Source organism: Leucopleurus acutus (assembly GCF_964270905.1).
Source record: "Leucopleurus acutus genome assembly, chromosome: 2".
Taxonomy (NCBI): domain Eukaryota; kingdom Metazoa; phylum Chordata; class Mammalia; order Artiodactyla; family Delphinidae; genus Leucopleurus; species Leucopleurus acutus.
Genome location: NC_139143.1, coordinates 134,780,509 through 134,794,410, shown reverse-complemented (window position 1 = coordinate 134,794,410; position 13,902 = coordinate 134,780,509). Strand labels below are relative to the sequence as shown.

At 43.1% G+C, this 13,902-nt stretch overlaps 1 protein-coding gene across 1 annotated transcript in view; it reads right to left on the bottom strand.

Annotated features, from left to right (window-relative positions):
• WLS (Wnt ligand secretion mediator) overlaps positions 1–13,902 on the bottom strand; it is a 106,579-nt gene that overhangs the window by 35,287 nt on the left and 57,390 nt on the right. Inside the window, exons 3-4 of the mRNA XM_082864776.1 lie at positions 5,678–5,802; positions 683–844 (exon numbers count right to left, since the gene is read on the bottom strand). Of these exons, the coding sequence (XP_082720902.1) occupies positions 683–844; positions 5,678–5,802 (287 nt within the window). The remainder of the gene's footprint in view (positions 1–682; positions 845–5,677; positions 5,803–13,902) is intronic.

The following is a 13,902-nucleotide window of genomic DNA, read 5'->3' as shown; positions in this document are numbered from 1 at the left end:
TTGTGCTTCTAATTTTTTTGTTTTGTTTTGTTTTTTTTGTTTTGCTTTTTGCGGTACGCAGGCCTTTCACTGCTGTGGCCTGTCCCGTTGCGGAGCACAGGCTCCGGACGCGCAGGCTCAGCGGCCATGGCTCACGGGCCCAGCCGCTCCGTGGCACGTGGGATCTTCCCAGACCGGGGCACGAACCCATGTCCCCTGCATCGGCAGGCGGACCCTCAACCACTGCGCCACCAGGGAAGCCCCTGTGCTTCTAATTTTCTAGAGTAAATATGTGTTTGTTTTTTAGATGTATAAAAACCTAAATTAGATATAAAAAGCCATGCTGCACATTCTTTATTTTCCCCTACTAAAGAGATAAAATGGAAAGGACCTAAATCACGACTGCTCCCTTTAACATTTGTGCTTGTAAGGTGAAACATGTAAAAAAAAAAAAATTACTTTTATCTTGGTGTTATTCACTATATAATCATGACCATCATAATAAAATCTTAAATGGACACAATAATTGCATTACTTTCCATTTCCATGGGTTTGTTATTCTTCTTACTTCTTAATGAAACAGTTGAGACATGGAAAATTCAAGATTGAGATGGAGCGTCTTTCCAATACACATGCTCACAACCAGTGTTCTTAGCCAGTGCTCTGATGTGACAGGCTGCCTGGATCAATCAGATTCACTTACCACCAGCCGGATATCCTTAATCTCTCCAATCCCAACATTGATTTTCTTCTTCTCATTCACAGGCAGCCGGATGTTTAGAAGGTAATACTTATGAGCCACAGACCCAATTTCCATGAAAGGAAGGACGTCACATTCATAGTAACGGCCCTCATGTTCTGCGGTCTGGAAGAAGAGTGGAAGGTTTGAGGCATGGTCACTATTTCCAATAGACTATGTCTGAATTGTCTTGCCTTTGCCTCATATCACCAATTCTAAAAAGCTAATGCTTAAAGGTATACCTCAGAGGTACAGATAATGGGGTACACTGGAGGCATGGCATCTACAAGCTGCTCACAATGAAGAGTAGCCCCCACTCGCTGCAACTGGAGAAAGCCCGCACACAGCCACGAAGACCCAACACAACCAAAAAGAAATAAATAAATTTATAAAAAGATAAAAATAAAACCCAGCCACATTCGAGATAGAACCAGAAATTTAGGTAACAAGCAGAAATTTCTTCTATTTCGACACCTTTCTCAGCTCTTCAGTCCTCATTAGAGCCTCACGTCAGACTAACCTGGTCTACCAGGGCTACAATTTTATTTGCAGCATACCATCGGAGACCTCTAAGGCTCTGTGGAACAGTCAACTCAAATGTCCAGGAGGAAGCCCTTGCTAATGTTCATCACTTTCTTGGATGATGACTACTTATTTACATGGTTTTGGCCTGCAGGAGAAGCTACAAGAAGCTGAAAATATCTACTTTTTATTGATTTGACCAAAAAAAAAAAAAAAAAAAAAAAAAAAGAAGCTACCCAAGGAGCCTTTGGAATTTGGGGAAGACATAGGGGGATGAAAGGAAACAATGCGATTAGCTTGCTAGAGATGACCACCGGCAATTCTCTGCCTCTAAAGCTTTCTAACTGCCCAAGAGACAAGATGGCAGAGGGAGCAGAAATTAAATAAACAAAAATTTAACTCAGTTTCTAGAAAAGCCTATTGGACTTCCTGCCAAGCAATTTAAGAGATGCCAGCCAGCACATGGAAGTGGGAGGTTGGCAAGTAGTACAACTTGCTTTTGAAAACTAAATTCTGCTCTACCTTCACAGGACACACGGCTATGTGTCCCAGCTGAGGGGTGGGGGAAGCGGGTAAGTATGGACATGTATAGGCAGGAGCTTCAGCAACCGAGGACTCTTCCCTGATAAAGCAAATGAGTGTCTTGTCTTCACTGCTGGGTTTGTATGCCAGCTTCAATGTTTGCTTGTTACCTCCTGATGAAGTGATGGGGGACTGATTTGGTGTTCCTAAGCCTGAATTCTCAGGGCCTCCAAAATTTTTTGTAAATCTTCAGAGTAAAAAGTCCAGTGGAGAAATCAAAAGGAAGATACCAAGGAATCTGTTTCTTCTGTGATCTTGGGGCAGGGGATGGGGCGGGAGGGCTCTTTACTGGACAGTCAGAGCTTAGAGTGCAATAAACAGACCTTTGTACAGGAATGGAAGACACACATGACATAAGTAGAGGTAGAGTAGGCAAATATCTTGCTTATGCACTTCCATTTTTCCCTTTCCCATTCATGGCAGGCATCACTAATCAATCATGATAATTTTTCATCCTCTAAGGTCTAAGGGGCTCTTATCAGAACTACCAGTTGATTAGACACGGCATATAAGATTTTAAAAATTCTTCTGTAGAAAGGATCCTTCTTTTCCAAACCCCAGCTTCGGGTTGGATGAGTTTTCCTGTATAGATCTGTCTTCCTCTCCCCTCTGCTCCTTTCTCTTATACTTACAAATCAAGGCTATTATTAGGACTCTGCAGAACTACTGAAAATATAGTACAGGCTCTAATTCAGGCTCAGATGAAGCTGCACTCAGGAGGCTGATTACCTGCTATGGTAACAGCAAGAGGTGGGTTTTCTGATGTGTTTCCAGTCAGGGTCTTATTTATAGAAACTGAGAGTTTGAAGGAAACAAAACTTATTTCGTCTAATGCCACTGACTTGATTATGGGGCTCACCCAAGGTCCAAAAGTCATGGCAGAATTGGGTTGAGGACGTGGGTCTCCCAAGTCCAGCCTCCAGCTCTGATGCAGAGGAGGACTCGTGAGTGCAGCAGGAAGAAAGGAATGCTGTTTTGCCTCAGACATACCTGAAGGGAAGCATTGATAAGGAGGGCACTGAACTTCAAGCCAGGAGGCTGAAATTCTTGTCCTGACCTCACCCCTTGCTGGGTACCTGGGGAAGGTCATCCACCTCATTTGGCCTCACTTTCTTCCTAAGTAAAGCAAGAAGGTTTAATTATATGATCTCTGGGGTTCCTTCTAATGCCCCGTCATGGGTCTTTATGTGTCCTCCACTTCCCTGTCTCTACAGAGAGGGTAACACCATCACATGAGATAAATTTACCTAAGTCCAACAAATGAGAGAGACACACAGGGTTCTGGGATCCTGGCCTGGCCTACCTGTCTCAGAGACAAAGTCACTGTATCCTGCTGGGGACTTTTCCTTATTCACTGTGGTTCTGCCTCTGCCAGTATTTAGCACATTTACGAAGAAAGATTTCCTTCTCTCTCTTCCCCCCTCCTTTTCCTTTCCCCCACGTCCCTCCACCCTCCCCCAAATCCAGCATAAGCCTGGCTAATTAGGACAAATTACAGCAGGTGGCAACTTGACTTTTTTTTTAACTTCACAATCCACCAGGGACTAAAAAGCTTTAAAGCAATTTCTCATTTAATCTTCAAACTCAAGTCTAAATTTCACTGCAATCAAAAAGCATAGATTTGATGATTCATTTCCTTCACACTTTTCAAGGTTTAATATCTTTCTTGAAAGGGATCAACACATCCTAAAGATAATTAAGCAACTGTCATTAAGAAGCAGTTGCAGTCTTCTTAATGGCCTCCCCCAACTCTGCTTCTCAGTGCCCTCTAAGTGTATACGTAAGGTGAGAAATGACTTTTCCCTTTTCTGAGGTTGATATTCCATATCCAAAAGCTTTATATCCTTTAGCTTAGACAGCCAACCAGTCTTACCTCTGAATGATGAGGTCAACTTTTAATTAATTTCCTCTATTGCATACAAAGGTCTAGAAATATTACATATCTCTCTCCTGCTACCTCCAATTTCTCTTGACCATTCATTTTTACCTATAGATTGCCCCCAAAGGCCTACCCAAAACAATTCCAGATGGCTTTTGGGTGGGGGGAACCCTATATTTGACCATTCAGCAAAGGGTCTACTGAAGTGACTTTCAAACTTTATCAAGCTTAAGAGAAGGAATTGAAATCCTGTTAAAACACAGATTCCTTGGTCCTACATGCTGAGATTTTGATTCATGGGTTTGGGGTGTGCCCTGGGAACCTGCATTTCCTACAAGCTACCAGGTGATGCTGACGCTGTTAGTCCTTAGACCACACTTTCCATAGCTCTTGTATAGGGAACCTGGGGAGGGAGAATTAACAAACACCAGGTGCCCCAAAAGATGCTTACGTATAGGGTGCATGGTTTGCCCATGAAAGCTTTAATTTATACCTTTTGTCCTGTTGGCCCAACTGGTGAAACATGTCCCAGCCTTGATTTTAAGTGATAAGGTTCATTATCTCATCTCGTCCTTATAAAACTTCCCAGGGCAAATATTATTATCCCATTTTGCAAAGGAGAAACTGAAGCTTGGACAGTTGAAGCAAGCTTGCCTGAGGTCATGCAGTCAGTAAGTGAAACAGCCTGGAAGTGAAGCCAAGTATGTTTTGCTCCAAATCCAGGCCTTTAACTAATGTTCATGAACCTGCCCGGCCCCATCTTACTCCTCTTCGGGGCAGGACGGACAGGGCAGGGGCATGGTCCTCAGAGGCTTCAACCTGCCATTCTTACCATTCCACAGGGAACTGCAATTTTCCAGTTATAGGCAAAAGTGAAGTTAGGAAAGGCCAATGTTAGGAGAAGAGAGGAACTAAATCAGTCAACAGAGCGAGTACTACAAAGTAGCCCAAATCCTTCAGATAGATATCAGAAGATATCAAGTGACAAATGACATAATCAGGAATGTGCTTCAGTGCAGTTTGGCCTCTCGTGCATTTCATGCAAAGAAAACAAGACTATTTATGTCTGTGAAGGGACATCAGAGATCACCTAGCAGGTGGTACTCCTTGTCAACATTCTTGAGGAATGTGAGTAGCCATGAGTAACGGTAACTAAGCTCCATTTCAACTTCACAGAGACTTTCAAGGGGGGGAAGGGGGTGGTGAGTGGGGAGGGGGACAGAATCTTGGGGAGGCATGTGTGAGGGCAGCATGTGGCACTGGAAAAGGGCCCCTCACTAATTCTGATTTGGTCCTTATACAGACAAATCCCACTATCCTCTGAGGGTCACTGAGTCCATGCCTGTATTTTACTTCCTGGAGAATCTAAGGCCTTTGTCCAAGAGAAAGTGTCTCCCTACTCTCAGTGAAGGATAGTGGCTTTCCTCCCCTTGGTGGTTAAATGAGTCTTCCTGGAAGAACCAAAGAAGGGAGAGTCCTAAAAGTATGTAAGAGAACTGAGAGGTCTCAAAGGAAACTAGATTTCTCCCTCAGGTCCTCTTTTTGTCTGTGGTGTTTGTTCTCTGGGATTGTTAGTCTTCACACCTGCACACTGACTTGGCAACGGAGATGCCGATGAAACAGAGAAGCAGACACATGCATTGAACCAATATGAACAGATCTGTACATCTAAAATTAACTTAGCAATGATCTTCAAACACTTTTTGTTAATATCCAAAGAACCAAGAATTTATTTTTATGGAGGTATTTCAGAGAAACAACTAAATCACTTCAAACAGACATTCCTTCTTCTGTTCTTTCCTCCTTTGCAGGGACATGAAATATCTACATTGCCCTCTTCTAGGACAAAGGATGGTGACTACTAACCTTTAGGGGTCATGCATGCTTAGGAACAAGAAATGTGTCTGAGCAAACGTTCCCACATACCTGGAAACCAAATAAAAAATCCCATCAACTGAGACTTCAAGGTACCCTACCTTGGGGGAGGTGAAGGTACATTTGAGTTTCCGGGGCACTCTCTCATGGGCCATTTCAGTCCACTCAGCAAACATATCATCTCGGTAAGCCAGGGAAACGTCCATGGAAACTTCTGCATTTTCTCCTGCAAGAGAAAGGATGCACAATTCAGAAACAGCTTCTGGGAAGATACTTTGGAAACAGTTTAAAAATTCTTATAGGCTCTACCATGGAAACCAATAAGACAAAAGAGACGTATCACTTCCTATCAAATGCCAAACCTGACTCTCCAAACCTGAGGACTGAAAAGTCATAGGACGACTGTCTAAGCTGGACGTTGGGTCCCCTCCCATAACCAACTGCTCTGCCAAGGAGTCAAAGAGCATCCACTTAAAGTCCTCCAGAGGCGGGGGTCTCACTCTCTCTGAGGCAGTTCAAATGGTCAGATTCCAACTCACGGTCAGCATTCATCCTCCTTAACTTGCACCACTGGTCCTAGGTCTGCCTGTAGGAGTCCCACAGCAGATGAGATCCTTTTTCCACAAAAGTTCCTTAGGCACTTGAAACCTGCAACTCATCTGCCTGTGTTTCCTCTCCTCTCTGATAAAAATGACCAACTTTTTCAGCCACCCCTCAGAGACATGATTTAAGTACCTTGGGTGCTTTCTTCAGGACACAATCTAGTCTGAAAGCATCCTTTTTAAAATTACTCCCAAGAAACTCTCAAATATAGGCTCTGCTGCTTCTCAAAACCCCTTCTTCAGAGTATGGACAAAGTTAATATAAGAGGTAAAGGGTTTTTCCAAATTAAAGACTTATGCACAGACAGGAATATAATATTCCAAATTAAAGACTTATGCACAGACAGGAATATAATAATAAGTTCATAATTGTGCAAAGGAACATTCACATACACTTCCATATCAATAAGGACCATGAATGGGTTTAACTCACCATAGATCTCATTAAGGAGATTAGAGTAATAAAAACTGCCTCTACCCATTTTGTCTGTTTTATACTCTGTTGAGCAAGTTCAAGAACAGAGGAGTCTTAATGGAGGAAAAAAAGCACAGACTACATTTCCAAAATGACCTTGGTTAGGGTTATGAGACTGGGCTCAGTTCTAGGCTCTGGAACCTGAATATCAGGGCACAAGGGAAAGATAAGAATAATTGCTGTCTGGAAAATTAGGGCTGTTCTTTCCACTGACCCAGTGTGGGCTGTAGACAATTTGACAGTGTGATGAATCCCTGGTTCTCTGAGGAAATCTAGGAAGAGAAGGAAATAATGCAGGAAAGAAGGAATTTGAGGCCATTCTGATATAGACCAAACCTTCATGAACATCAGCACCCGCTCCTTTATTAGTATCATTTAAACCCTCAGTCATTAATAATGAACTATCAGAAAAAGAAAGTAAAAAAGAAAAATCCCATTTAGAATCACATCAAAAAGAATAAAATACCTAGGAATAAACTTAACCAAGAAGATAAAAGACCTATACTCTGCAAACTATAAAATACTGATGTAGGAAACTGAAGATGATACAAAGAAGTGGAAAGATCTCCCATGCTATTGTATTGGAATAATTAATATTGTTAAAATGGCCATGCTACCCAGAGCTATCTACAGATTTAATGCAGTCCCTATGAAAATACCCATGACCTTTTTCACAGAACTAAAACAAATAACCCTAAAATTTATATGGAACCACAAAAGACCCAGAATTGCCAAAGCAATATTGAGATAAAAAGAATAAAGCTGGAGGTGTCACCTTCCCAGATTTCAGACTATACTACAAAGCTACAGTAATCAAAACAGCATGGTACTGGCACAAAAACAGATACATAGATCAATGGAACAGAATAGTGAGCCCAGAAATAAACCCAAACACCTGTGGTCAATTAATCTATGAGAAAGGAAGCAAGAATATACAATGGAGAAAAGATAGTCACTTTAATAAGTAGTGCTGGGGAAACTGGACAGCTACATGTAAAAGAATGAGATTACAACATTTCCTCACACCACATACAAAAATAAACTCAAAATTGATTAAAGACCTAAATGTAGAACATGATACCATAAAGAAGATAACATAGGCAGAACACTCTTTGACATAAATCACAGCAATATTTTTTTGGATTTGTCCCCTAAGGCAAAAGAAATAAAAGCAAAAATAAACAAATGGGACCTAATTAAACTTAAAAGTTTTTGCATGCAAAGGAAAGCAATGATAAAACAAAAAGACAGCCTACAGAATGGGAGAAAATATATGCAAATGATGCAACTGACAAGGGATTAATATCCAAAATATACAAACAGCTCATACAACTCAATATCAAAAAAACAAACAATCCAGTTAAAAAATGGGCAGAAGACTTGAATAGACATTTTTCCAAAGAAGATATACAGATGGCCAACAGGCACATGAAAAGATGCTCAACATTTCTAATATTAGAGAAATGCAAGTCAAAGCACAGTGAGATATTACCTCACACCCATCAGAATGGCTACCACCAAAAAGTCTACAAAAAACAAGTGTTGGTGAGGATGTAGAGAAAAAAGAACCCTGTACACTGTTGGTGGGAATGTAAATTGGTGCAGCCACTACAGAAAACAGTATGGAGGTTCCTCAAAAAACTAAAAATAGAACTACCATACAATCCAGCAATTCCACTCCTGGGTATATATCCAGAAAAAGTGAAAACACTAATTCGAAAAGATACATGCACCCTAATGTTCATAGCAACACTATTTTCAGTAGCCAAGATATGGAAGCAATCCAAGTGTCCACCGACAGACAAATGGATAAAGAAGATGTGGTATAAATATATATATATATATATATATACACATATATAAATACACACATACACACAAAAGCACACACAATGGAATATTACTCAGCCATAAAAAAGAATGAAGTTCTGCCATTTGCAGCTATGTAAATGGACCTAGAGAATATTATGCTTTGCTTATGTCAGAGAAAGACAAATACTATATGATATCACTTATATGTGGAATCTAAAAAATAATACAAACGACTGTATATAGCAAAATAGCAACAGATATAGAAAACAAACTAGTGGTTACCTGCAGGGAGAGGGAAGGGGTGAGTGGCATGTAAGGGGTATGAGATTAAGAGATACAAACTGCTATGTATAAAATAAAAAAACAACAAGGGTATATTGTATAGCATAGGGGATTATAGCCATTATTTTATAATAACTGTTAATAGAGCATAATCTGTAAAAAAAAAAAAACCTGAATCTCTATGCTGTATATCTGAAACCAATATAATACTGTAAATTAACTACACTTCAATGAAAAATTAACAAAAGATAATAAATCTGTCAAACATGGTGAACTGGCTACTTATGTTTTCCTCCTCTCAGTCCTGAAACTCCAAAAAAAAACCAAACAACAAACAAAAAAACAGTAAAAGAACACAAAGGATATTAAATCACAAGGGGAAAAAAAAATGGTAGTGACATGAGCAAACCAGAGACTGCAACAATTTTTTCGAAGATGAAAAACAGATGGAGTAGGATTTCCTGACAGCCACAGAGATGGGCACAGCCGAAACTCCATGGAAGGGATATTTTGGAAAAGTGAGCCAACATGTCCAACAGACCCCCAAGCCACTCAGAACTGGAAAGCACTAGGTGTGACATAAGACAGAAGAGGCAAGATGCTGACAACGGGGTAGTGGGGTCAAAGTCTGGACACAGAATCGCTGGAACCCCAGTTCTCATCCATCTTCCCATCTCCACATAGTCCAGGAGACTCTGGACTTGAGGACACCAGGCTGTGCAGAGACCCAGGGCTGAGAATGGATAATAAGAGTCTGTATAAGAAACTGTGGAACGCCTGGCTTGGCAGAAGCAACGCTCAGAGTTTGTATATCCTCTTGGTTAGGAACCAGAATGGCTACAACCGTTTGTCACTTGGCAGCCTCAGTGGTCCAAAGAAAGAACTGAGCAGAGTTCCCATCTGTGAGTTGAATATTAGGCACCAGGGTACCTCCTTTTCATTTCTAACATTGTGATTAGGAATTGGGACTTTCAACTCTGTCGAAAGGGCACTTCCAGTACCACAGAACTCAACAGTATAAATCTGAAAGGTATAAAGGAAGTTATCAATTCTCATATTGTGCTCCTTGGAGGACCAGGGTTCAGAGCAGCACCGGCCTTAGACACAGCACAGCAGGAGGGGCCCTGAATCTGGGCGCCACACTTTTCAAGGGTCCCGCTCGGCCTGGCCCTTTTCCAGCTGTTCTCTTCCTCTCCAGATGAGAAGACCCTGAAGTGAAGAGGACATGTTCATCAAGAGCCTAACCCCTTCCGCAATTTTTAGAACATGGTCCAGGAGCTCAGGACCCCAGAATACGTACCCAGACAGCTCTGAGCCTACTTCCACATCGTGGGACTGGGGGGGACCCCTTCCCCAGATCTGGCCTCCCAGAGGGAACTACACGACTGCTTGTGCACCCTTGGGCTCAGGAGTGCTCAAACGGCTGCTGTTGGGAGGAGGATACAGACAGAGACTGAGCTTGGAGGGTGGGGTGTCCACACAGAAACACGCTCTTTGTATGGGATGGAGCCAGGGGCGGGAAGAAAAGACATCTAGAAGCCCACACTCCCTGGTCCATCACATTTTTGGCACAGAATTCCAAGGCATCCAAGAATCTTAAATTCGCATCCAGACTTCCAGTGCATTACAAAAGTAAATGTGTTACAATTGGATGATAAGACTTATTTGGCTTAATAATTTGGTAAGCCAAGTTTATCACTTTAAAAATATTTAGACATGTGGCAGCCATGCCTTCATAGGTACTCTTACCTTGTACCCCACAAATGTTAGGAGTGGGCCTGGTACAGAGCAGGTGCCTCAGGGAGAGAAAGGGCCAGACAGACTGGCCTCCTGGCCTGCTCCAGCTTTAAAAGTTATTGCCACCTGTTGGGAATCCCCAGACTGTTTTAAAATATGCTGTTAAAAACAAACAAAAGGGGTTTCCCTGGTGGCGCAGTGGTTGAGAGTCCACCTGCCGATGCAGGGGACACGGGTTCGTGCCCCGCTCTGTGAAGATCCCACATGCCGTGGAGCGGCTGGGCCTATGAGCCATGGCCGCTAAGCCTGCACGTCCGGAGCCTGTGCTCCGCAATGGGAGGGACCACAACAGTGAGAGGCCCGCGTACCGCAAAAAAATAAAAAAATTTTAAACACTGTTTTCGTGTACAGTTACTCTGTGTTAGGCCCTCGTGACGTCCGTGCTTTCATTTAAATGACCTCATGAAACAACTTATAAAGTGGGCATGGATATTTCCTTTTGATTAGTGAGTAAACCGATGTCCTCAGATATGAAGTGACTTGCCTGAAGTTGTATTATTGTTGGTAACATGAGAAAGAGAAGTATTTTGAAACTGTCTTAAAAGACAACCATCTTATTTGTATGGCTTAAAGAAAACTGGGTAACTTGTGATGAAAGAAGCCCCTCAAACTAGTCACAAAATATGAATAGGTAGGTCTTTAATAAAAGCAAGTCTCCGCGTGTACACTGACACCTTCGGTCATCACACCCATCCTATAAAGAGGTTAGTTATATAAATTGTCCAAGAGTACATGGCTAGTAATTGCAGAGCTGGGCCTTAAACCTCAGTCCGGATCACCCCAGACCCCACCACCCTCTGTTACCTTTGTTGGTAGAAACAGAATTCAAAAGAAACTTAACAGGTGAATCAAACACACTGCGTGCAGAGACCACTCAACTCTGACCAAACACAACTTTCTACAGGAGAGAAACACACGACTACTTCAGAAAACTGACTGGAGGAGTGTGATGCGACCCGCCCCCCCGCCGCCCCAGCGTGGAGTCGGAAGCCTGGCGACCCTTGTGTTCATGTTGTGGATCTGGCCCTAACCAGGTGTGTAGTCAGGGACAGAAGTGAGCCCCGTGGACTGGGAGCAGCTGCTCCAGCCATCATCGTAAGGCAGCACAGGTCTTCCGACCAGACCTGCTGCTTCTTTCAAGAGAAGCCAGAAATGCAGATGGTTATACAACATCTCTCAATCTTTAAATGTCAATAACCAATTCGCTAAAAATGAAAGGAAACAAAATCTCTGCGCAGGTCAGCTAATAAGACATCAGGCAAGCTGTGTCATTCTTTGGGCTTTTCCTACTCCCCCCACACCGCCGTTCTTCTCTTTCCATTTCAGCATTAGGCGAAGTTCTTTCTAAAGCTTTCTATTTTGGTTCATGAACTTTACCACATACCCTGCCTAATCCTCACACATCACCTCCTTACTTCCTTTGCCATCTGGGGGCAGGTGTTATCATTCCTGTTTGTGAGGCAGAGAAGCCAAGACTCGGAAAGCTTCACCCCTAGAAACATCAGACACTCAAGCTTCTAGAGTTTCATGGCGTATAGTTCTTACAGAAACCACAGGGAGAATGGCCGGTTCAAGTGGCCCTCGAGCCTTCCCTGGCTGGACTCTGTGATCTCCCCTACCCACCCTGCCATGAACATTCAGGTTCCTTACCCTGTTGGAAAAGGACTTGCCTCCTAGGATTCTGTGATCATTAAATCAGTTACTACATGAAAAATCCTTAGAATAGTGCAGAAAGCATGAAGGGTTAGCTATTGTTTTTATCATTTTATTAGGGAAGTGAAAGTCAGTCTTATACTTACTTTAATTCAAAATAATTACCGGGTTTCAGGGACATGGAACCTCCCACTATGAACCCGTATCCAAACCTGGAACACAAAACTCAGAAAAAGGAAAACACTGGGCAGAGAAATACAGCAAAGCTCTGAAGTCAGCCACCAGAATCACTTCCTCTTCTGTCTCCAATGGACTTGGAAACAAAGTTCAGCTTTAATGACTATGTTGCATGTAATAAAACACTGGTCTCATGACACCCCTCCGCTCCCCACAGAGATAATGAAAGTAAAGCATCCAATTTGAACTCCCAGGGAGAATGGCAGGAAGGCCAAGGCTACCTCTGGCACCTGGAGAATCTTCCCTATAAAACAAGGATGCTGGTTATACCAGTTCCATGGGGTAAAGTTGTGAAGTATATCAGCATAGGGCATTTATAGATTTGAAATGCATGGTTTTCCACACCTAAACGAGACCAGCAGCTTTGCTATCCTGTGGGTTGTCGGAGCCCCGCGTTTCTCAAATGGCTTTGGAGACACATTTTGGTTGCAGGGAAAATCCATTCTCAATACTGGGAAGGGAGGTGTGGGAAGGCACACTCGGTATTTCCATCCTGTTATGGGAGCAGTGCTCTGATGTGAGGAACCTGCACTCCAGGCTTCTGGAGAAGCAGACCCAGACTGCAGAGTATCATTACAAGCAGAAAGATCTGTGCCTTTCCATATGGGGAAGTATAGACCAATCATATCCTTAAGAAGCATTTATCTCTGTATGAGTTAAAACGCCCTGCCCTGGGCTTCCCTGGTGGCGCAGTGGTTGGGAGTCCGCCTGCCGAAGCAGGGGACGCGGGTTCGTGCCCCGGGAAGATCCCACATGCCGCGGAGCGGCTGGGCCCGTGAGCCATGGCCGCTGAGCCTGCGCGTCCGGAGCCTGTGATCCGCACGGGAGAGGCCACAACAGTGAGAGGCCCGCATACCGGGGGCGGGGGCGGGGGCGGGGGCGGGGGTAACAAAAAAAAAAAACGCCCTGCCCTTCATGAGAAGTGTTTGCCATCAGTTTTCTGAAGACAAGTGGAAGGCCAGAGAGGTGAGCCAGTCCTTAGCATAAGCCAAAAACGGTGGGGGGACAAATAGCTAGGAAAACAGTGTGAGCACCTCAAGAAACCTAGGGCAGCTGCTTAAGGTAAGAATGGTCCCTGGGAGGAGGGGCTAAAGTGATGAAAGATGAGCCTTCCTTGAGGAAAAAGAAAGAAAGTAATCAAAATGCTTCTTACTTACACTTTTAGAAACAGGTATTTGCCAGCCAGGATAGTACAAAGAGCTTGGCGGCCAAACAGATCTGCTTTTCAATTTAATCTTTATGTCTTCCTAGCTAAGAGACCTGAAATGTCTTAGTTTCCACCTCTGCAATATAGAAATAGTGGGACCTACTTCTCAAGGCTGTTGACAGGACCACTTGGCATATAGGTACTTAAAAATACTCACTCCCTTTCCATCCAGCCCTAGGATGGTTATGTTATATTATTGATCAATTAACTGGAAATAAAGGGGAAAAGGGGGAGGACGAGTTACATTAAGAGTTATTAAAG